We start from the raw sequence: 23,350 nt of genomic DNA on the forward strand, positions 1-23,350 counted from the left end.
ATATGATTAGTTACTCTAGTCTGATTTTTTTTTTAATGAAAAATCTAGATTATACAAATGCTCTTTGTGGTTGTAGTGAGAAGTCCTACCAAGAATTCTGTAACCTCCTTCAAAAATCTGCATGTTCTGTTTTGGTCAAGCAATACTACAGGTCAAAACTTACTCTTCTCCTGCAGCCAGACCTTTGCCTAAAACTATGCACATGGAAAGGCTGCAGGATTGGATAATCATGTGGCATTCCTCAACATACCCCAAATACATAGTACAGAGGGACAGATATTTAAAAGTAAGGAGGCAAGGATGGGAAGGGACAGCATGAACAAATACTTGGTGATGATTCCTGACCATGCTGAGGAGGATTCCAAACATGATTGGGCAGGGGGCTACCTTTGCTGCCATGACTAGCATTTTCTTGAGATTCATATATGCATTGTTGGGAGAACAGACCCTAAAGCCTAGGAAATGTTTCAGAAAGTCAGCTGCTAAGACAGATTGCTCTCTAGATTTGCCTAACCTAGTGAGTTCTCATAAGGGGTAAGAAACTCACTTTGCCTAATTTCAAATCCACTCCAGATTCACAGGTTTGAATGCTCAACTCAAACGTTTGGGATCCCATTCCACTTAAAGACTGTGGGATGTGTGGGGGCAGGGAGGGGCCATGCAGAGAAAAAGTCAAATGAAAGCAGAGAGTGAGAAATAGAGTAAAGTGAGGGCAGACTGATTCTTGGGCTCAGAACCACATGGTGGGTGTGCAGGAGGCTATCTGCAGCCATAGTGGCTGGAGGCATCATGCCTGCATAAGGCAAGCACAGACAGGATGACTGTTGGGGGAACAGGGACAGTGTGTTTACTAAAGGTTCTTGCTGCTGCTTTAGAAAAGGTGCAACATACAGAGACCCCACTTGTGTTTGTGTCGCATTAATTACAACACTACGAAGAAGCTCCTTCTTATATCCTATTGCCTCTTCTTCCCTTCCAAGCATCCCAGTCTACTTGCCCAGCAAGTTTTAGTCTCACCCTTCCAGTCCTCCAGTTCCCTCCACTCCTGGCTTTTTGTCTGATCTGTCTCTCTTCCTGTCCTGGCCTCCAGTCATCCCCCACTCATGTTTCTTGTCCCAGTCTCCCTACCTGGGCTCCTTGTCAAATCTCTGTGTTTCCCCATCGCCGTGTCTTGTCCCAAGTTCTTTGCCCAGCCGATGCTTGTGTTCCCCCAACCTTGGCTCCTCATCAGATCTGTCTCCCCACTCACCTCCTTCTCCTTTGCATCCTCCTCTCCATGGCTCCCAGTCCAAGTCTCCACCTCTGGTTCCCAGTCCCAGTCTTTTTTGTCCAGCCAGCCACAGTTTCCTTCTTACCCCATCCCCTGCCAGTCTCCACTCCCAATCACACCCTCTTCATAATCTTCTTTTTCCAATCTACTCTCTAGTCTGGCTTCTGTCCCTTCTGCATTTGAATCAGGCAGCTACTTGGGCCTAGCAGGGAGAGGATATTGAGCATACAGGAGGGACAGTGTAGAAGCCTGAACCTGGGATGGCCTGCAGCAGCACAGAGGTGCAATTGAAGGGAAAATCCTACTCAGCCCTGGGCTACAGCATGTCCAGTATAGATGGAACCATCAGGGAATTTAGTTGCTAAGATCTATGAAGTCCCTACTGAGCATGTGCAAACTGCAATTTTGAAACGCTTATAATTGGCCACATTTGGACAGGTTTTCATAGGGATGCACAAGGCACATTCCTGAAAGGGCACTCCCTTGACAAACATCAAGTCTCTGCTCCAAAACATGGGTGCACTAGAACTTTTCAAAGTAAAAGGCACCAGAACATTTTTAGCATGGCCAAAACAATGTATTTTTCCTTAGCATCATACTTGGAAACAACTAAACTGCCTTCGCTGAAACATTCCAGAAAAGTTCAGCCTGTGGCAGACACCTAGCATAGAAAATTTCAGCCCAATGGGTTAAATTTTGGCAAAGATATAAGAGTCTGATAATGTGATGTGTTTGGCAACCTTAATAAAAGGCAGTTGCACGTGCCCCACCTGTAATTCATATAATGTGAAGGTGAAATTAATTTGACCAATGAATTTATCATTGACTTTTGATCTACCCTATTACCACTAATGCATCTTCTTTGGGCTAGTTCTAACATTCCTAACACCTGAACAGCATCAAACAGCTGCCATTTTTTAAAAAGCCAAACTGTCAGAGAAATGTTTACTTCTTCCCCCAAACCAGGGGTGGTCGGCAGCCTTCCAGACATGGGGTGCCAAGTCTTCATTTATTCACTCCGATTTAAGGTTTTGCGGGCCAGTCATACATGTTAACTTTTTTAGAAGGTCTCTTTCTAAAAGTCTATAATATATAACTAAACTATTGGTGTATGTAAAGTAAATAAGGTTTTTAAAATGTTTAAGAAGCTTCATTTAAAATTCAATTAAAATGCAGAGCCCCCCAGACCGGTGGCCAGGACCCAGGCAGTGTGAGTGCCACTGAAAATCAGCTCGCGTGCCGCCTTCGGCACGCGTGCCATAGATTACCTACCCCTGCCCCAAACTGTAGAATTTCCCTCAAAAAAATTATACCTGCCTGAGCCCCAGAATAGGTAATATTCAGTTGTGTGCCAACGATGGGTCAAAGGGTTGGTATCTCTCGTCCCTGTAGGGCTAATAGCTTGCGTACTATCCTATTGGAAAGGAGAGATTCCCAACTTGCTTTTAGCATTTGCTTCCTGCCCTGGAAAAGCCCAGAATAGCAGAATTTAATTATAGGACATTTTTATGTATAAAAAGATCTCTTTTAGATCATTTGAAAGATATAAAGAGAGAACTATTAAAACTAATGTTTTATATCATATTTAGCCTAGCTATCAAATTTTCAGAATTCCTCTCCCTCTAAGCCTGAAAAAGTGAACAGATCTTAACAAAGTTACTAAGTCTACTGAATGCAGAAAAATGCAGAAATAAAGTCCAATAAAATGTTTTAAATCTCTAAAGCATTTGTAAATTATTTTTCTCTAACACATGATACAGAATACATGACACTGTAGTGTGACATAAAGGTTGTATTGCTGGATTGTACCATTTGGGATGACCTGCATAACTCACTCATGGCTTTGCCATTCATGGGTAATGCGACAAATCTTAAACTCATTCGGATAAAACCTGTATATGGCATTCTACAATTATGTATTCTCTGTCTCTCTGTGTCTATATATACAATTATAAAACACTCACACAAATATGTGTAAAGTAATTTCCAAACTGGAATTCTGTCAGGACTCCATGCCTAGCATACCTGTGCAAAAAGTGCTATGAGATATTTAATGAGCATTATTGGCTGTATATCTGCTCTGGAAGGCAAACTTCCAAATTCACCACCCTAGACACTACCCACACTTTTTGTCACACAAACTGTGTGTCATGAACAGTTAAGCATGTTTATTTGCTGTTCTCCACCTGTGTTTCAGTTTTTCTTTACCCACATCCCCTCAACAGACCAAACTATTCAGAAAGGGTGAAATTCTACAAGCATTTCTATAACCCAGCACACTTTTGTGCTGGGATCTGCACTCGCTTTCAATATAAGAGTTTGGAGGAGTACAATAGAGTTGGGTAGTATAGATCCAGTATGTATGTTCAAAAGGGAGACAAATCATTGATTACCTAACTTGTATTGCAGCTTTTGCAGAACTGGTTGACATATTTGTATATATTGAACTCACTCCTCTCCCTTAGTCTTGCTCCTCCTCTTTCCCTCTCTTGCATGGGGAATAAACAACCCAGGAAGAACTAACACAACTTTTTTGTCTCTTGTCTGCCTAGGAGTGGACTCCCTGAGCTGGTCCACCTGTTCCTTCCTGGTTTCAGCACCTCTCTTAGTATCCTATTTACTTATGTATATACCCAACTGGCTTATAGACAGGTCACTGATTTTTAAATAACTGAAATATTCAAAGTAGTGCTGAGTCATATATAAATATATAAGATAATTGTTTTAAGACATAAGTAACATCAAAAGAGGTGGATATTGGAGATTTCGAGGAATTTTAAGGTCTTCAAATGGACAAAATAGTATAAGCATCCAAATCCTTTGATGGCTAGAGCAAAGTCTATTTTGATTAATTATTATGTTTATCTTAATGCATTTTGTTTCTCAGTGCTATAGTTTACAGCAGGGGTCGGCAATGGCCGGGCCAGTTTGCTTACCTGCTGCGTCGGCAGGTTCGGCCGATCGCAGCTCCCACTGGCCGTCCCAGGCCAATGGGAGCGGTGGGAAGCCTCGGCCAGCACATCCCTCACCCGCGCCACTTCCCGCAGCCCCCCATTGGCCTGGGACGGCGAACCGCAGCCAGTGGGAGCTGCGATTGGCCGATCCTGCCGACGCGGCACGTAAACAAACTGGCCCAGCCTGCCAGGGTGCTTAACCTGGTGAGCCGCGTGCCAGAGGTTGCCAACCCCTGGTCTACAGTAATTGGGGTCCTATAAATACCATAGATCAGATTGATAGACAGGGTCCGGAACAACTGTGTTATGGCAGCTTTCTGAGGCATGAAGCCATATTTTCACTCCACGGTGAATAATAGAGTTGGCCAAACTCTTTCTTGACATCCACCCATTCCAGTTGCAGTGGCATACTGGAGAATTTCATGCTGATGGATGCTATGCAGTTTATATGACTCTCCAGTCACACAAAGTCTGAGCATAAACATGTCTCTCTCAGCAATAGAAGTTGGTCCAATAAAAGATATTACCTCACTCATCTTGTCTCTCTAATATCCTGGACCAATAGGGATACAACAACACTGTGTACATAAACATGAGCCACACATGCATAGATCAGATACAGGTGAAGGAAATTACAGGGTTTGATCAATAATTTTCACTACTGAAGGAATTTCTTTGGCTCTTAGTTCCCAGTTACTGGCACCAGCAGAGAAGACATCAGTATTTTTAAGTGTCTCTGAAGAAATTAACATCTGGCCTGAATCCAAGACTTTCCAGTATTAGGTTACAGGCTATAGTGTTGGTGAAACACAACTTCTTTCTTAAAAGACAAAGAGATGCTGGATTGAATAGTAAACCTCCCTATGGTGGGAGAACAATCAGCAGCCAAATAACAGTTACAGATACAAAGTTTAAGGTGAAGGGTAAAAAGTTCAGTCGTTAAATACAATTTTTAACCTTAACCTAGTTCAGGGATCTCAAACTTAAATCACCACAAGGGCCACATGAGGATTAGTACATTGGCCTGAGGGCCGCATCACTGACACCTTTTCATACAAACATACAAAAGCCCCCGCCCTGCCCCCAAATCTTCTCCGTCTCCTCCCCTGAGTAAGCTGCATCCCTGTTCCTCCCCCCTCCCTCCTGGAAAGTCCTAAGTGCCACCAAACAGCTGTTTGGCAGCAGGAAGCGCTGGGAGACAGGCAGGGGGGTGGGGATAAGGTGCGCTCGGGGGGGCAGAGGCAGGGGTCAGGGAGTGAGGGGAGCTATGGCGGGCCACAGCGGCCTGCGTGTTTGAGACCCCCTGACCTAGTTTATTTCCTAGCAGTTACAGTGACTTAAGAACTGCAATCTCGTAGAATTATAAACATTTTTAAAAAGTGAAACAACATTCCCCAAAGTTTTAGAACTAACTTAAAAGAAAAACTTTACTTTAAAATCGATTAGTTGATTTAAAAAAGCAATCATTTGAATGGTGAATAAACCAGTCCAACCCAAACCAGTCCTCTTTCTTTCTGTGCCCAATCAGCCAGGGCATCTGTGCAGCAGGGAGTTCAAGGAAATAACATACCCATTTCAGACAGGTGGATTCTGTCATTTAAAAAATAACCACACCTTTTATATGGCTTTGTGTAGCTTGGCCATGCTAAATAAGTCACCTATAAGACATATTACCAAATGTAACATTGTTTCTCTAAGGTCATTTCTCTGTCAAAGACGCGTGTGTTAGAGGAAATGTTAGTTTCATATGATTATATTAGATTAGCCTGATCTCTAAGACGCTTGGGGTTCAAATAAGTCCCCAGAAAACTGGATGCTTATCTGAACTTTCAATAGTCCTCCAATCCCCAAACACCCCTGTCACTAAGTAGATTTTCACTATGTGGAATTTTCACTATGTGGGGAGGAAGGCATTCTCATCATCCTCTCTGTGTTGAAGCCTCAGGGCTACTACTGTTTTCTCCACTCTGAAGGTCGAGGATACTGTGGTTTCCTTTCCCTCATTCTTATGTCCCTTTTTGCCCTAACTTCCATATTGTTGGATATCCAACCTCTACACCCCTCCAGCTATGTCTTTCCATCTCCCTGGGGATCCCATTCCCCTTATCCCTTTCTCCCGCTTCCCATCTGTGTCTCCCTTCTGAGTGTCTCCCCCTAACTCCTGAGAGGGAAGGAGCCATTCTGCACCTCTCCGTATCTCACCCACCCCTGCCAATTACTGTAGCCTTAGAGTGGGGGATTAGAAACTGCCGCTAGGCCGGTGAATATTCAGCTTCCCCAGTTGCTCTTTTAGCCCATGTGCTGCTTTCTAATCTCCAGCAGAGAGCATAGTTGCTGAGAAAGGGAGCAAGGGAATGTAAAAGTTGCTGATTGACACTGGCCTCTGGTTGATTCCCACAGTGGCCCCTATTGGCAGCAGGCAAAAATTATGCACAGTATATGTTTTTAACAGCTTAGGCAAAAATATATCCAGGAGCTATGGCCAGGACTGCAAATACCCAGGACACTCCCAGCCAAAATGGGGCAGCTGGCAAGCCAGCGGTAAATATGGTGCTTCTTATTGTTTTTAATTATTCATACTAATCAGAGGACATTTAGAAATCTCAGGCCAAATTCTCACTCCAAACTCCCAGTGACTTCAGTTACCCAGACCAGCTTGCTTTAGTGAGAGCTCAATGAGTAAGGATTGAGTGAAGGCAGCAGGATTTGGCATGGAACATGTAATTCCACAATAGTTAATACCTGGATCCTAGGCCCTTAATGGTGAAGTTTGAAGACATCAAAAATAGTTCATGGTTCCAACTCAGCAATAAAACAAAGATGTAAACATTACCAATATGTTTCTTAAGCAATATATTCAGGGCCAGATTGTGATTGGGTTTTGCTGGGATTGGAGGGGAGCAGACAAAGAGCCTCCCCTCATCTTGGTTAATCCATGCAAGGGCCTGTCCCAGTTCTTTATGGGAGCGCAGGGACTTCTTTTTCAGTGTGGCCCTAGAGAAAGCCAGTGTTCAAAAGAGTTATAAACTAGTATCATCAGTTAGTAAAACACACCGATGGAGAACTCTAGGAGGGCATGGGGTTGATGACTTTGAACCCCCGCCAGATAAGTGGATTATTCTCTCTCTCATTCTCTATATCTCTAAACCATGAGAGCTTTCTGATTACATGGCCACTTCTTGTTCTCAGAACAGTTCCTTCTGCAGTGGCAGGTCTGGAGACTGAAGTGGATCCACCACCTAGAACTTGTATTTGCCATTCCTGGTATTTTTCATTGCCACTGACTGAATCATGTGTTACCTCTGTCAGCACAGAAGCACCATCGCTAGCATTTTGGATACCCACAAGAAATAGATCATCAAAGTTTTCATTAATTTTTTTTTTAGCATTCTTCTGTCCCTCCTGTAGGACTGACCCTCGGGGAGGGGGGGAGTGGGGGGGGTTAAGACCTTGCTGCAGATGAGATAACGTTTACACTGGCAGGTTGCCAGCCACTTTTCTGTAAGGATTCTAACATTTTCTCTCACCTGCAGGGGTTACTGTTTGGCATTCTTGTTATAGCATTTCTTCTTCCCTACTTCCCTAGTGTGTATCTCTTCAGGTTTAATTGTTTTTGACTCAATAAGCTTGCCAGAAGTTGGCACTAAAGTTTTTGTCCTTCTGCCTACTGCGTATCTGAACTGGTGAACCTAATAAATAAATGTGGGGTGTATTGCAATACTCTAACAATGCTAACTATGGACCCCTTGAATCTGTCAGAGCTCTTTTTTAATCAAGTTCTTTGATGTTTGCACTTTTCTGTTCATAAATTTGATTGTAAGGACTTGAACTGATGTTCAAAGAAAATTACCAAAATGAGGCATTTATAAATTGTTGGTCATTATCTGTTGTTAATTCATCTGGAATCCTATGGTGAAAAAATTACATTATTACATTGCTGCTCAATATATCGTATAAAAGGTTAATTAAAAAAAACAACCTGAGTAATATTCCGCCAATAAGAGGTAATCATTTCCATTTCATTCAAACACATCTGTGCCAACCTTGGGCCAACTGCAATCAGGAATCTCATGTGGTTTCAGTGGGTTTTTTGCATTCTGTTTCCTGTATTTATTGCAGATTTCCACTTGGATACCTTATCTTTGATGGCAGCATGCATGCCTGGCCAGAACAGAACATCTTGGGCTCTGTTCCTGCACTTCTCAATACTCAAATGGGCACTGTAGGTTATACCTAGCATTTCCAACCTCATGTTGTGTGGTGCTATGACAATGTCCTTTGTTCAGAATCCCATCATATGCAGCAATTTCATCTCTATAGTCACAATACTTTTTTTTACTTGGAGGTGCCTGGGCTTTTCCTGTTAGCCATCATCTAGAATAACTTGCTCAAGCTCTTGAAAGGTTGGATCATTTCATGTTTCTTGCTTGAGTTTGTCTAATTTTGTATCAGAAATGGGTAATACATGAGTCATATTTGCATAAAACCCCTCTTCCTTGTTTTCACGGTTTAAAAGCAGATTTAAGAGCATGCCTTCTATGAGAAGCTCTTTACCAGGCATCTGCATTTCACTTGCATTTCTAATGCTGCAAGGTACTGCTCATAGGCACAGGGTCTGCCTGCATGAAGTACCTTTGCAATTTCTCTATAATTTTCTGAAGTCTGGACCGTGCTTTGTAAGATGGTCCCCTGTAATATCCCAACAGTTTATGGTCTGTTTCTACATTGACTAATTTTTGCCTATAACAATATTCATGAAATCATTCACAACCAAAACCTATTGCCAGCATTTCTTTTTCTCACTGGACATAGTTCTGTTGTATTTTAATCAGTGCTTTAGAAGCATATGTCACTTAGACGTCATCTGGCATAAGCACAGCCTTATTTCCTGTGAGCTTGCATTGATTTAGGGCAGTATTTTGAAAAGTCGCTGGATGACTTAAGAACCTATATCCCATTTTCAAAAGTAATGTAGGCATTTCGGAATCTCAGTCTCATTGACCATCAGTGGTAGTTAGGCTCTTAAGTGCATAAGTCACTTTTGAAAATGGGACTTAGGGCTCGTCTACACTGTTCATTAGTCTGCACCAAAGGGGTGTAAATTCTAGTACCCACTAGCGTATTGTGCATTAACTGGTCTGTGTGGACCCTGCTGGCATCGTGGCATGCACTAAAAGTTCCCTAGCGCGTGTTAATGTGTGAAAGGGAATTACAATAACGTGCACTAGGGAACTTTCAGTGTGTGCCACCAGGTGCCACATTGGCTAGTTAGTGCACAATACACGCTAGAATTTACACCCCTCTGGTGTAGACTCATGCACTGTGTAGACAAGCCCTTAGGCTCTTAAACCATTTAGGTACTTCTGAAAATTTTCCCTTTAGTTCTTAGGCTCTTTATTAATCTCAAAATATTTCAGCACTGATGCTTCTGTAATAATTTATTTCAATTTCCAAAAGCTTTTCTCCTGTCAGTCATCCCAGTGCTATTCTGAACTGTCCCCAAGCAGCATTCTGAAGGGAGCAATTAATTGTGACAAATTAGTGATGAATTTGCTTAGATATGTTAACATGCCCATGAATCTCTCTAAGGCCTCCTTGTCTCGGAGTCTTTCCATTTGTACAATTGCCTCCACCTTCCTTGGGTTTGTCGCTGAGTATGTGCCCTACATAATTTGTTCATGTTCAATTCAAGAGTCTTTTCTTTGGCACAATGCAGTCTCTCATTGTTTTGTTGATCATTTTTGCCTCAGATCAGCAGATCATAAACAATTGCTTCCATCCCATTCAGATCCTCAAAGATCTGGGACGTGATGCTGTGGTATATCCCAAGTGCTGAGGCAACCCCAAAGGGAAGTTGCTTAAGCATGTATTTACCAAAAAAGGAGTTGCAGAGTTTTGCACTTTCTGTGTTGTGTCAGACCTGCCAAAACTCTTAGGTTGCACTCCTAAAACCACTGTTGCATTTTGAAGTCTAGACACGCTCATTCAGATCCACAGGTGGTGTAAGTTAGCATAGCTCCATTGACTTCAATGGACTGTCACTGATACACACCTGCTGAGGATTTAGCCATTTGTCCTCAGCTGTTCTTGTGGGTTAGCATTAATGTTCGGTTGCCTTACTTAAACCATTTTGAACTACACAAATCCTTAACCTGTTTGATTTTATTATGGAGACCATACTATTAATTCAGTTTATGGAGACCATACTGTTAATTCAGTTGGTTTCTGTTTTTGCACAATCTAATTTTGCCATCTGGTCAAGTTCACCTTTTTTATTTCATATCTCATTACTAATGAGACTTTATATGGTGCATATATTTTTGTGTTACAATGATATCTATATCAATGTGTTGTTTTATATCCTTAATATATATTCCAGTCCTTTAAACATCTTATCGTATTATTTAAAAGTATTTTTAGTATCCTGTTCAGTGGAACTTACACACATATTTGCACACTACTCTCCAGTCCTAAACCACATGGAACTTTTTCAAAATCTGCTGAATTATTTTACTTCTTCTACAGACATGCCAGTGTGGCTTTGCCACATGGGCTCATTTTTTGCCCACTCTCTGAGACAAGGTTTGTTGTTTTATTTGACCATTGGCCATCATTAATCTTTTTGTATACACTGACTCTGCTTACTTTGCACTTTGCTCCAGTACTGATTTTCAGATTAATTTTTATTCATTTATTTTCAACGTGTCAAACCAATGTGTTGCATAAACATGCTTTGTAAATTATTGAGATTCAATAAAGAGTGTTGGTTCATCATCATATTGTAGCTTTTTCATCCAGCTGTTTGTTCATGAATGCATTTTGTTTTATTATTTCTTTTCAACTTGTGCTGCGAGCAACACACTTTTGCAAAATGGTTACAACTGACTATGCCCTAACCAAAGTCCCATGAATTCTGCAGTAAGCTAGATATAAATTCACTGACAAGATGTGTGGATTCTGTGGCACTCCAATGCAGTGCACTGGAAGTTCTGCAATGTAATAATTTAAATTTAAATACTGAACGTTTATTTTTAGTTAAGCCATGAAAATAAATGTCAGGACAGTAACCATTTTGTTATTTTGCTATTCAGTTTATTTTATTGTGTCTCTCATTATCACATCTCAAGTGCTATAGAGTTTTCAACTGATGGCATGTAATTGCATCATAGAAAATATCAGTGGAAGCCGTGGTTTGGCAGCTGTGTAGCAGAGATTTGGAAATTTGTGAACCTGGAGAGGAAACAGAGGCTATGTGGGATTTGGGGCATATTATTATTATTATTATTATTACTATTATTATTATTTATTTGTTCTTTGTATTGCAGAAATACCTTGAAGCCCCAATTATGGGCCAGGACCCCATTGTGCTAGGTGCTGTACAAACACAGAGCAAAAAGACAGTCCCTCCCCCAAAGAACTTATAATCTAAGTAATTTATATTTAAGTATATTATATATAAGTATATTAGCTACATGTTTCTGTTAAAATGATTAGCAGTGAAATAGTCAATATTATGGACATTTAAATGTCATCTTTGGGTTTCAGAGTTAATACCACATTTTGATGACTGAGAGGAGTTCATACTCCATAGAGCTATTATTTCAAGCTGTCTGCAGACTAAGGAACACATTGCTATATCCATTTACAATTAGTGCATGATTTCAAGGTTATCTTTACCACCATTGGGGCTAGAAACTTTTTTTTTTTCAAAAATAAAATAATAGATTCTGAAGCAGTTTTCTGCAACAGGAAATGGGAAAGGGGTGAATTCTGCATCACATTCTGTGGCTTCCTTGGTCATACCTGCCTTATAGATAAATAGTGAACTTGATTCCCAAGGCCAGTCAATCTGATACTTTTCTTGAGCACTTAATTCACACAGCAATCTTTTTTTAAAAAGAGAATAAATGTTTGAAAATCACAACTCATTCAGTTTACTTGCCAAGCCATGAGTTTAGGGATCTGTTTTTCTCCTGTATAAGGTGATGACATCTAAAACATATAATACAGTGAAGTGTCAAGAGCAGTCTGAATGCAGAATTCAGGACTTGTTAAGTAAATAAGAAATAACAGATTTTCAAGACATTATGCTGTAAACCTAAATTTTTAATGTAAATCTGCACACCTATTCTGAGGGACTTAGACCTAATTAATTTTTTACAAACATTTTGAAATTCAGTCTTAAATACCTGGGACATTCATTAAGAGGAATTAAATCCCACCCAAAACATGCCATCTTAATTATTAAACATTCTGTGAATGAAATGCCAGTTCCAGTTAAATTTGGTTTCACCAGCTTTTAATCTTAAATTGCAAATTCAGAGTTTGGTAGACAGTGAACCGATTTTTTGTTGTTGTTTTTGGCAAAAAGAGTTAATCTGAATATAAATCATGGGTTTCTCCTAAAGGCAAACTGCAGGGACCTTGGCTGGTAGTGATTCACTTTCTTCTGATGTATTAATCAAGGATCAGATGTCAGGAAAGTGTAGGTATATTCCATATGAGCATTTACCTGCATATTGCCACTAGCCTTGTTCTTGAATAATTTCGTATATGTTTCTGTGTGAAAGGTTTCAGGGGATCACAATATAGATCAGTTTTATTTTTGTTTATTTCATTTTTTTTTAATCTCTACAGGTCCAGTCCTGCTAACTCTCATTCACAAAAGAAGGCCTTCAATGATGCTAAGACCTAATCAGAGACCTGATCCAAAGTCCATTACAAATCAATGAAAAAGCTCCCATTGACATCAGTAGACTGGATTTGGCCCCATATGAGTAAGGGTTTGGAGGATCAGGTTCTATTGCTGTGAGTGCCTAGATCTCCCTGAGCAACAATATTTTAATGGAAAGAAAACAATATCATAGGGCCAAAGTCTGTTCTCTCAGCTCATGCTAGTTGAGTCTACAAGTCCAAAAGCAAAATTTGCAGACTGTATTCTTTCCAAAAGCAGTTTCAGATGGTGTCTTTTGTTCATGAAAGAATGCTGTCATAGACAAGAGCTGGCTGAACAATTAGCTTTTTTAGAAATAGTGTATAATTTTTATAAGTTACTAGCTGGTGAAATACACGTAGTTAGAGAAATAACTTTTGTCTGACTTCCATTTAATGCTGTGGACCTTTGAGTCTGAGATCTGAATAACAGTTAATACATATAAAACAATAGTAAATCTAGATCATATCTATATAAAATGAATTGCTAATTTAACTTTGCTGGGCCTGAGTCTGATCCCATTTGCACCAATTTTACAACAGTGTAACTCCGCTGACTTCAGTGGAATTACTTTTGATTTACACAAGAAGAGCATCAGGCCCATTATCTCAAATGTCTGTTAAAATTCCCATGAATGTTAATGTACCACAAACGTAGCAAATTAATCTTAAATCTCCATCTCTAAATGTATAATTTAGAATGATCTTTAAAGCCATCTTATACTAACTTTAAGCTTGAAAGCTTTTGTTTTATGACAGTGACATTGATATCATTACCGTTTTTAAGAACCTTTTTTTTTTCATTTATGTACATCAATGACTATATTTTTAATAGTGGAGTAAAGTGGATATTGTGAATAACTTATTAAGCCCAAAGTTCTCTCTTTCTGGCAGCAACTTGTATTCATAAATTGACCCTTACAGTCACTTTCTGTGTCACCACTTTCTAAGATTTGCCACTTCTTATGGGTTCGAATGTGCCATGGCAGCATAACCCACAGTAATGGGAGGTGTGAAACTATAACACCTACAGGAGGCATTATTGTTGGATGCAGTTTACTACTCCATGAACAGCCAGACTGTACCTTCTCAAACACCCCTTTGAGATGCTGTGATTCCCTTGGGGTTAAGGGATGAGGGCAAGGACTGGAATTCTGCCTGGCCATCATTCAGGCTGCACAAGGGAATCAGGAAGCTAATAAATGCTCCTTTCCTCACCACATACTGTGCATCCTGTGTGAGGCTCTCACACTTTCAGTGGTGAAACAGCAATATATTTTATGTGGATATGCATTTGTATTTAAACCAATCTCTTTCAGCTGGGCTCATGTCTTTTACGTTATCCCATATGCTAATGATTGAATTAACTGGCAGGAATGTTTGCTGAGATGGTGAATTTTGAGAGAATATTTTCAGAATATGAATTTTGAATTGCAAATATTCACCCCAGAAACAGGATACTAAGGTTATTCCAATCCAATCTGGAAAGAGAAAAATACTGTGCAATGTTTGTGTCTGATCAAAACTAACCCACTCAGCTTAAATTTAGAATATAGAATATTTGTTCATAAGCAGTTTGTTACAATCACAGAAAATCAAGAAATGATTTTGAAAAAGAAACTTTGGGATATCAAAAAACACATTGGTATTTTGCAAACAATAAATAAGGCTGAACTAATCAAATAAAGTATTATCAATTGTTAGCCCAGTTCTACTCATATTGGTATTGACAAGAGGGAACCAATTCAATGCTTAGATACCATGGTGACTGGTGTCTTTGAAAACAGATTCTTAATTTGTATCTGAAATATTTTTCTTGCAGTGGCTCTTGTTACAGATTCTCTTTCTCATGGCTGCTTTTCTATTTTTGCTCTGGGCCTGAAGGTGTATTAGAGTGTGGGATCTTTCTCGTTCTGTCCACTTTCTCAGAAGAGTATGAGCAAAGTGTTTGTAACACAAAGAGCTAGTCCAATAGCACATGCAGTTTCATAGTCCCATTGTTCTGCATAACCGTTTATCCCTGTGTATAACCTTTGGCCTTCCTACTGCTCTACATAGCTGTTTCTGCAACCGATTCCTGCTGCTATTAAAATGTGGAATTAAAGTGGTGCAGTCTTAGTTAAGCCCTGCAAAATGTTCTGCACACAAAGGAAAGCTTTATCTTTTCATCTTATTTGCAAAAAAGCAAAAGTTCTGACTCTTTTACGAGGAGGGGTTTTGTCTCTATTTGCTTCAAAGAAAAAAGCAGTTGGTACTGAAAAAGCAAAGAGAACAAGGTGAAGAAGAGGCATTGGAGAGCATTATACAACACATTGTCAGAGTGCTATTCACAGTCAATGACACCTAACAATGCTCCTGTGAGCCTGCTATTATTACTGAAAAAAGAACAGGAGTACTTGTGGCACCTTAGAGACTAACAAATTTATTTCAGCATAAGCTTGAAGTGAGCTGCAGCCCACGAAATCTTATGCTGAAATAAATGTGTTAGTCTCTAAGATGCCACAAGTACTCCTGTTCTTTTTGTGGATACAGACTAACACGCTGCTACTTTGTAACCTATTATTACTGAGACACTTTGGCTTAATCCAGCCTTTGCGTAAATGGATCCAACTCCTTTTACTTCATGGGGAGTTGTGTGGGCACTTGGTACCTCTGCAAATTAGGTTAAATATTTTCAAGAATATCCATTACTGTGCATTTTTGGATGTCCAACTTGAGCCAAGTAGGTCCTCTTGAAGTAAATAAGAGATATGGGGCTTAATCTCTCTGAAAATCAGACCCTAGGTGTCTTAAATCACCCACACCAAAACTTATTGAGTGTTTTTGAAAATTTGGCCAAGAACTAGTATAATGCCGCACAGTGAATCAGAAACAGAGCGGGATTTAGAGCTGAGATCTCCTTTGCCCGCAGCCCTATTTTTCACTAGAACACTGCCTCGCAATGTGGTATAATTCACACTTGACATTTTAATTCAGCTTTTTTCATCAGGGCAAGGCCTACAAAGCCTCCCTCATTTGCATCTCCAGCCATACATGCAGGTCTAGGGGAAAGCTATTTGTTTTCGTAAAGTCAGAACGCGCCATTTTTCACCCTTCTACTACTGACTCTTAACCCCTGAAATAGAGAGCACCACCTCTGCTTTTGCTGTCTGGGGAAGCCAGACTCTCAAGGCTCTTCTTAGCCTACATCCTCCACATGCCAACCTGCCCCTGTCACCAGATGACAAATCCTTTCAATGATTCAATGAAGGGATATATATATATATATACAATATATCCAGTGGAAGATTTAGAATCTGTTCAATATTATAACTCTGGGGCATAGTGGCACCTCTCAAGGTTGCTATCAGGCAGTATGGAGATTCTGTATGTAGGAGATAGCATATCATTATTTTATTTTACTTCCCCAAGGAGTAGTTTTAAGATGTTGTCAGGCTGATGAGTATTTTTAATACCATACCAGTGTTAAATACCCAACTTTACCTTATTAAATGTAGATTGAAGGTCAAAGTAGTCCACACTTTTAGTAACTCTGCTGAAATAGGGGCTAAGATACAAGTTCCTGTTAACGGAAGGAAGACTATTCAGGCCAGCTACATTTTTGTCGTATGGGTCACATTTTCTTGGCAGACTTTTAGGTTCTCCTGATGTTAATGACGAAACTTCCAATGTGACTCAATGATATTCACAATACCATTCCTTTGTGGCTTAGCTGCTAGATTGATAAGCCTTTCCTTGGAGCCGGAGCACTTATAGTTTGCACTTCATTTAAAAAAGAGTCAGAAATATCCCAGCCTGACTCTCAGACCCAATCTTGCAAATTAACATTAGATGAAGTACTCTTGAAGAGACACTAGGCCACTTTATTAATGTAGGTCTTTCCTCTTCATGCCCTGCCCCCATCTGACCCAGTGGCCACAGTCCTTGTATTCACATAATGCTCCATATGATTTTAAAGGCGTTCTTGGATCTGCTAGTGGAATGACTCTTTCTTTTCAAATTAAAAAGAGAAACACAGAATAGCTCAGGCATGCCAAGCCTCCATACGCTCTTTCTGTTCCCCAGTTCTCTCCTCCAGAAGAAGAAAATGTTAATGGATTGACAGCATTGATCACACCAAAGATGAAATATAAGTTGTTAAATAAATGTGTTACTTCTGCCTTGGGGTTGCAGATGTCAGGGCCCCAATTCTACAAGCTGCTGAGCACTTCCTGGGAGGCGCTGACCCATGAATTCAGTGAGAGTGGAAGGTACACAGCACCGCCCAGAAAGCTCTTAGCAAGGCCCTTACTTCTGTGAGCTCCAGAGCCCTTTGTATTTGTTTCAGCCTTAAAGAACAAAGGAGCAAAACGATTGGGAAACTGACCATAGTAGTGTCAGCAGCACACTTAGAAATAGCACATCAAGAGGTATGCTGCTGCTAGTTGATCGTTTCAAGGGTGTGTAAGGCCAGGAGCAGACTACAGAATCCCCTCCCCAGTCTGTAACCACTATGTCAGTCTATTATTAGGAAACTATACCCAAACCTACATTAGGGCAGGATTTTCAAAAGCATGCAGCATTTGCCTAACTTTTCTCCCTTTTAAATCAATGGTGAAACTCTGATTGACATCAGTGGAAGCAGTTAGTGCAAAAATAAATGCTTTTGAAAATCCAACGTTGGAGCATACAATAATGAAACTACCAACACATCCTATTGTGCCTCTCTGCTTCTGTCATGGAGGCACTTTTAATATACAGTCATAGAATCATAAGACCCATAGGGTTAGAAGGGACCAAAATTGGACACAGTACTCCAGCTGAGGGCTAATCAGCACCGAGTAGAGCAGTACTATCCCCTCCTATGACTTGCATGCAGTGCCTCTCCTAATGCAACCTAAAATTGCATTTGCTTTTTTTGCAACAGCATCATCTTGCTGACTCATGTTGAAGTTGTGATCCACCACAATTCCCAGATCCTTCTCAGCAGTGCTGCTACCAAGCCAATTTCCCTGCATTCTGTATTTGTGCATTTGGTTTTTCTTCCCGAAGTGTAGCCCCTTACATTTGTCTTTGTTGAATTTCATTTTGTTGACTATAGCCCAGTTCTCTAATTTGTCAAGATCCTTGTGAATCTTAGCTCTATCCTCTGAAGCGTTGGCAGTCCACCCTCGCTTTGTGTCATCTTCAGATTTGATCAGTATGCTCTCTATACCTGCATCCAGGTCATTAATAAAGACGTTAAACAATACTGGACCCAAAACAGATCCCTGTGGAACCCAACTTGAGACCTCCCTCCAATCTGACATAATTTCATTAATAGTTACTCTTTGTTTGCAGTTGTTCAACCAATAATGTGTCCATTTAATGGTGGTTCCGCCAAGCCCACATTTCTCCAGCTTACCTATCAGAATGCCATGTGAGACTGTGTTAAAAACCTTGCTGAAGTCCAGGTATATTATGTCCACTGCATTCCCCTTTTTATCAAACCAATTGCCCTGTCAAAGAAGGAAATCAAGCTGGTGTGGCATGATTTGTTCTTGGTAAATCCATGCTGGCTGCTAGTGATTACCCATTCATCCTCTAAATGAAACATTCACAAATTGACTGTTACATACATTGCTCCCAGGTATCGAGGTCAGGCTGACTGATCTATAGTTTCCCGGCTCCTCCTTTTCCCCGTTTTTCAAGATGGGCACTATGTTAGCCCTTCTCCAGTCTTCCAGGACCTCTCCTGTTATCCATGAGTTTATAATTATTATTGCATGTGGCTCCAAAGATTTGTTCAGCTAACTCCTTCAGTATCCTTGGGTGAATAGCAACCTGCCCTGCTGATTTGAATTCATTCAAATTTGTCAGAAGATCTCTTCCCCTTTACTGTCTGTGGTAAGTTTGCTAGTCATCCAGTCACATTATTTTTGGTGAGAATACTGAAGCAAAGTCACTCCCCCGGAATTCTTCTACAAACCTGTTTGGACCATCATTTATATGGGATTGGTTCATTGGCTGCAAAAGTCCATGAAGGGCTTAGTGGTGCCTTTTTAAAATGCTTAGTGCTGGCTTTGTTAGTGTTTCATGGATTAGCATTTGAAATGTCTTAAATACTTGCTGAAACAACACCAACCATTTGATAAGTTTGGAGTGTTCAGAGGGGTCCTGCACTTCCACAATCACCAAAGAGGACAAGGATGTATTGCATGGGGAGCTTCCCAATCAGGAAGTTCTGTATTTACTGTTTTGTCCTAAATGGTGTTAGAAGTGAATGACTCCCTTTCTCTAAAGACAGAATAAAGGAAAGGAAAGAGACACATGTCCCAGGCTCTGTGGTGAGTGGGGAAAGTGGAAAATCGGGGAGACCTGTGAAAACTGCAGCAGGAAGGAGGTGGAGACCTGTCTTGGGACAGCAATGGAGTCCCTAGTGTAAATGGTTCTGTTAGAGAAGTTTGGTTTTGGCAACTCGGGCACCTGACCTAGCTGGGAGTGGAGATTTGAGCATTTCTGGATAGCTTCTGTTTAATATTGAAAGCACAGAAATACTAGGTAAATGGCCTGATGTTTGCTATGGGTGATGCTGATGATAATATCCTATGTGCACTATCCATCACTGAAGAGGAAAAGAAAGAATACACCAATGTAAAACAGACTTTTGATGCCCATTTCATAGGCAGAGAAAATATTGGGCCAAATTTAATAAGAGGTGCCAGGAACAAGGAGAAACAGCTGAGGATTTTGTTACTGCAGTTCATAGTCTGGATGAATATTGCAAATATGAAATATTTAAAGAACCAATAAGAGACAGGATAGTTGGTGGTGTAAGAAACACCAGTTTATCAGCACAGCTTCCATTAGATCCAGATCTCATACTAGCAAAAGCTATAGCAAAAGTGAGAATGCAAGAAAACATAAACAAACAGCAATGTGACTTATATGCTGGCAGCATAAGGGAGACTGTGTCAGACAGTATTGATGCAGTAACTGTGAATGGCACAGTCAGACCAAATTAAAGAACAGTGCACAACTAGGGAGTGCGAGAGCAGCCACCCTAAATGGGAGGGAAAGATATGCCAAGACAACAGCAAATAATATATGTAATAGGTGGATTACTGTGAGTACAGATATTGGTTTATAATTTAAGTTTTAATATTTTATTATAGAGAAAGTGAATAGAGTTATAGAGTTCCTGGTCTTCCACATTTACCAGAGTGGACCAGGGAGAGCTTATAAACAGAGGAACTTCCCAGTCAGAGAGTTCTCTAGTTACCGCTTAAGGCGTGGCTCTTTGTGTTTATGTTCTCACGCTACATATGTACTGTGCCATTTACCTTTTGGGAACTAGATTCAAATCCTTTTCAGGTTACAAGTAAAAAAATCTGCAGTCTTACCTTGTTAGAATTTGAATCACAGAAACACCAGAGATTTAGACTGCAATACTAGGGATGTTTGAGGTATATGGGATTTTCAAAGTTCTGGGCCCAATCCTCCATGTGCTAAAAGGATCATGCCTTTCCTTGCAACACTTGCAAAATTTGTTCACGCTATTTTGGGTCCAAGTAGTTATTGCCAACCTCAGCAATTTTTTGCTAGTTTTGCTACTTTTGAGAGACCTTAGTGCCAAAAAATCATGAATTGGCAATAGGCAACATTTGGATCTAAAAATTACTTTCTTGGGATGAAATTTGGGTGATTTTACTTAAATCCCTGCTCTTGCCCAGATCCTGTCTCTTTGCTACCACCTGTGAAATGAGCAGCCACCGAGGCACATGCACAGCTGTACCAAATCTGCCTCCCTCAGCCAGCAGAAACCATGTGGGAATATAGGTGCTGGAACTAAGGGTGCTGGGGGATCCTGCCGCACCCCCTGCCTTGAAGTGATTTCCATCATATACAGGGTTTACAGTTTGGTTCAATGGCTTTTAGCACCCCCACTTTAAAAATTGATCTAGCTCACCTGCGTGGGAACAGAGCCCCATTGGCCTCAGCAAAGTGTGGCTTCAAAATGTATCCAGTCAGGCAGGGAGGCAGCCAGTGCGAAGGTGGCGACAGGGGATAAATCCAGAAGCAGCCCACGTGCAAGCAACAGCTGCTGCATAGTGCTGCCAACCTCTGTGATTTCTTATTAACTGGCAAAAATTTAGAAGCAAACTGTCATTCAGCAACATTTTAGGGCCAGGATCGGCAACCTTTGGCACGCAACTCGCCAGGGTAAGCACCCTAGCAGGTCGGGTCAGTTTGTTTACCTGCCACATCCGCAGGTTCGGCCGATTGCGGCTCCCACTGGCCGTGGTTCACCTCTCCAGGCCAATGGGGGCTGTGGGAAGTGGCACAGGTTGCCGATCCCTGCTTTAGGGCTACTTTTTGCATGTGATTGGCAAAAACCTGAGTTTTGAGGTTCACATCACAGCGCTATTAGCGATCAAAGAACGTAGCTCCTGGTTATTCTGTAGTCCTCTAGGGTTGTGGAATACAGTCGATTCTTGAGTGCTTTGTCCAGTTTATATAATTTCCTCACTTTATGAATATTAAACTTTCACAAAACAGGAAGGCTTTTCAAAATGAACCTTTGGATTTATATGTGTTGGGACTGATTCATTGCCTGATGGCAGGAAGTCCAGTCTGTAGGGAGCTCTACGGCTGGGCATTGCTGCCCCAAAGGTGGGCTAGCAGCTAGGGAGGAAGCATGGGCAGGGTGCCCAGGAAATGGGCTGATTTACAGCTTCTGTCTGGCAGCCTCCATAAGTGGGACACACTAGACAGTGCACAAAGGCTTTTCACATTGGGCACGTACCATGCCTTTGGCTACTGGCATGCTGGGCTGCACACCCTGGTGCTAGAGGCTAGCACACTGGGCAGTGCACAGAGGCTTTTCACATTGGGCATGTACCATGCCTTTGGCTACTGGCATGCTGGGCTGCACACCCTGGTGCTAGAGGCTAGCACAATGGGCAGTGCACCATGGTACTAGCTGCTGGCATGCTATCAAGCTGGACAATTGGCAGCATGCAGGAATGGTGACTAAAGGCACAGTAATATTTTCTATACAGATATAATTCATTTTAAAGGCAGCATGTGTATCTGTGTGTTCAAGTGTGGAGATATAATAAATGCCAGTGTGCCACGTTTTATTTTGCTTGTAGGAAAAAATATTTCAATTTAATTAAAAAATGTATCATGTTCTGGCTCACCCACACATACAGTATAGGGAGCGCAGCAAGAGTGTCATACTGATAGCACCAGGAACTAAGGACATAGAGCATAGGTGCAAAAAAAATCATGTAATAAGTTACATTTCACTCAAAGAGGAGCAGTCAGTCATCCTCAGCTTAGAACCATTCAGTTGCTGGAGACCTCTGGAAGCAAAGGCAGGGGGAGGGGGAGAAAGAGAGAGAAGTCTCTCTGCAGAGATAGAAGAGCCAGAAAGCCACTCAGTGGAGCCTCTCTGCCAAGATTACTTCAGTTTAATGGCTGGACTAGCTCCACAGCCCTGACATGGCCACACTATGAGTGGAAAGACTGGAGTAACTGGGTGGTAGCAAATCCTCCCACTCCACACTTTCTTCTATTCCTTAACCTTCCTCTGTTGCAATCTTCTCCTGCAGAGCTTGGCTCCATTCCACATTGGAGAGTGCCCTGCTCTGGCCCACCCCCACACAGAGGAACTGCACTGGTTCTAATGTCGGGGGTCCTCAGCATTGCAGAGATAGAGGCAAGATTTTCCCTATTATTCATTCATTCACATTCCACCACAAGATAATTTGGCTGCCTCTCTTTATTGTCCCCCAGAGCACATTCTTTTAGGTGTCCTCACTCTCATGTTTCCCCCTGAAAGTGATACCCTCAAGTTACACAAATGCAGATATCCCAGAACGCCTCATGCATTTATGATATCACTTATACCATTGCGTGCAATGAGACTTGTGATCTCTATAGTGTTCAGCAAAGAAGAGGTGCTAGGTAGATTTCACATAGGAGAAAACTCAATATTTAACATTTTAAATCTAATTTCTGTACTGAATGCTCCTCCCAGTTTCTAGAAATTCATCATGTAAATGTGAAATTAACTCACTTTTAATCTTGCAGTGCACTTTAATTATCCTATGATTTTAATAGGGCTCTGATTAAAAAGTACTTTTGCAGGTATATTTTGAACACTAGAGCATATAACTAAGAGCTCAGGATCCACTGAAATATCCCTTTTCTGAATACCAGTCCCACAGAGCTGATGTTGTATCTTGAAACCAGTTCAAGTGGACTCTGAATGGGATTTTCAAAAAATGCCCATCCCTGGCCTAATTCTGCTCCCATTTAAGTTGATGGGAAAACTCCCTTTGACATAAATAAGAGAATAGTCCAGTACTGTGCACTTTTGAAAAACATACTTTGTGACTCTTGATGGTCAAGAATAGTAAGTACCATGCTGATTCCGGAGTGACATAGG

At 41.0% G+C, this 23,350-nt stretch overlaps 1 protein-coding gene across 22 annotated transcripts in view; it reads left to right on the forward strand.

The window, feature by feature from the left end:
- Positions 1 to 23,350, forward strand: part of MYT1L (myelin transcription factor 1 like) — a 386,408-nt gene that overhangs the window by 302,229 nt on the left and 60,829 nt on the right. For 2 of the 22 annotated variants that reach the window (XM_065587758.1, XM_065587759.1), the window contains one exon: positions 8,344 to 10,920. The exons of the other annotated variants lie outside the window; for them this stretch is intronic. In XM_065587758.1, coding sequence (XP_065443830.1) covers positions 8,344 to 8,461 — 118 coding nt within the window. In that variant the 3' untranslated portion in view covers positions 8,462 to 10,920. Of the gene's footprint in view, positions 1 to 8,343; positions 10,921 to 23,350 lie in introns of those variants that run through there. 22 annotated transcript variants of the gene reach the window in all.

Source organism: Chrysemys picta, chromosome 3 (assembly GCF_011386835.1).
Source record: "Chrysemys picta bellii isolate R12L10 chromosome 3, ASM1138683v2, whole genome shotgun sequence".
In the NCBI taxonomy this organism is placed as follows: domain Eukaryota; kingdom Metazoa; phylum Chordata; order Testudines; family Emydidae; genus Chrysemys; species Chrysemys picta.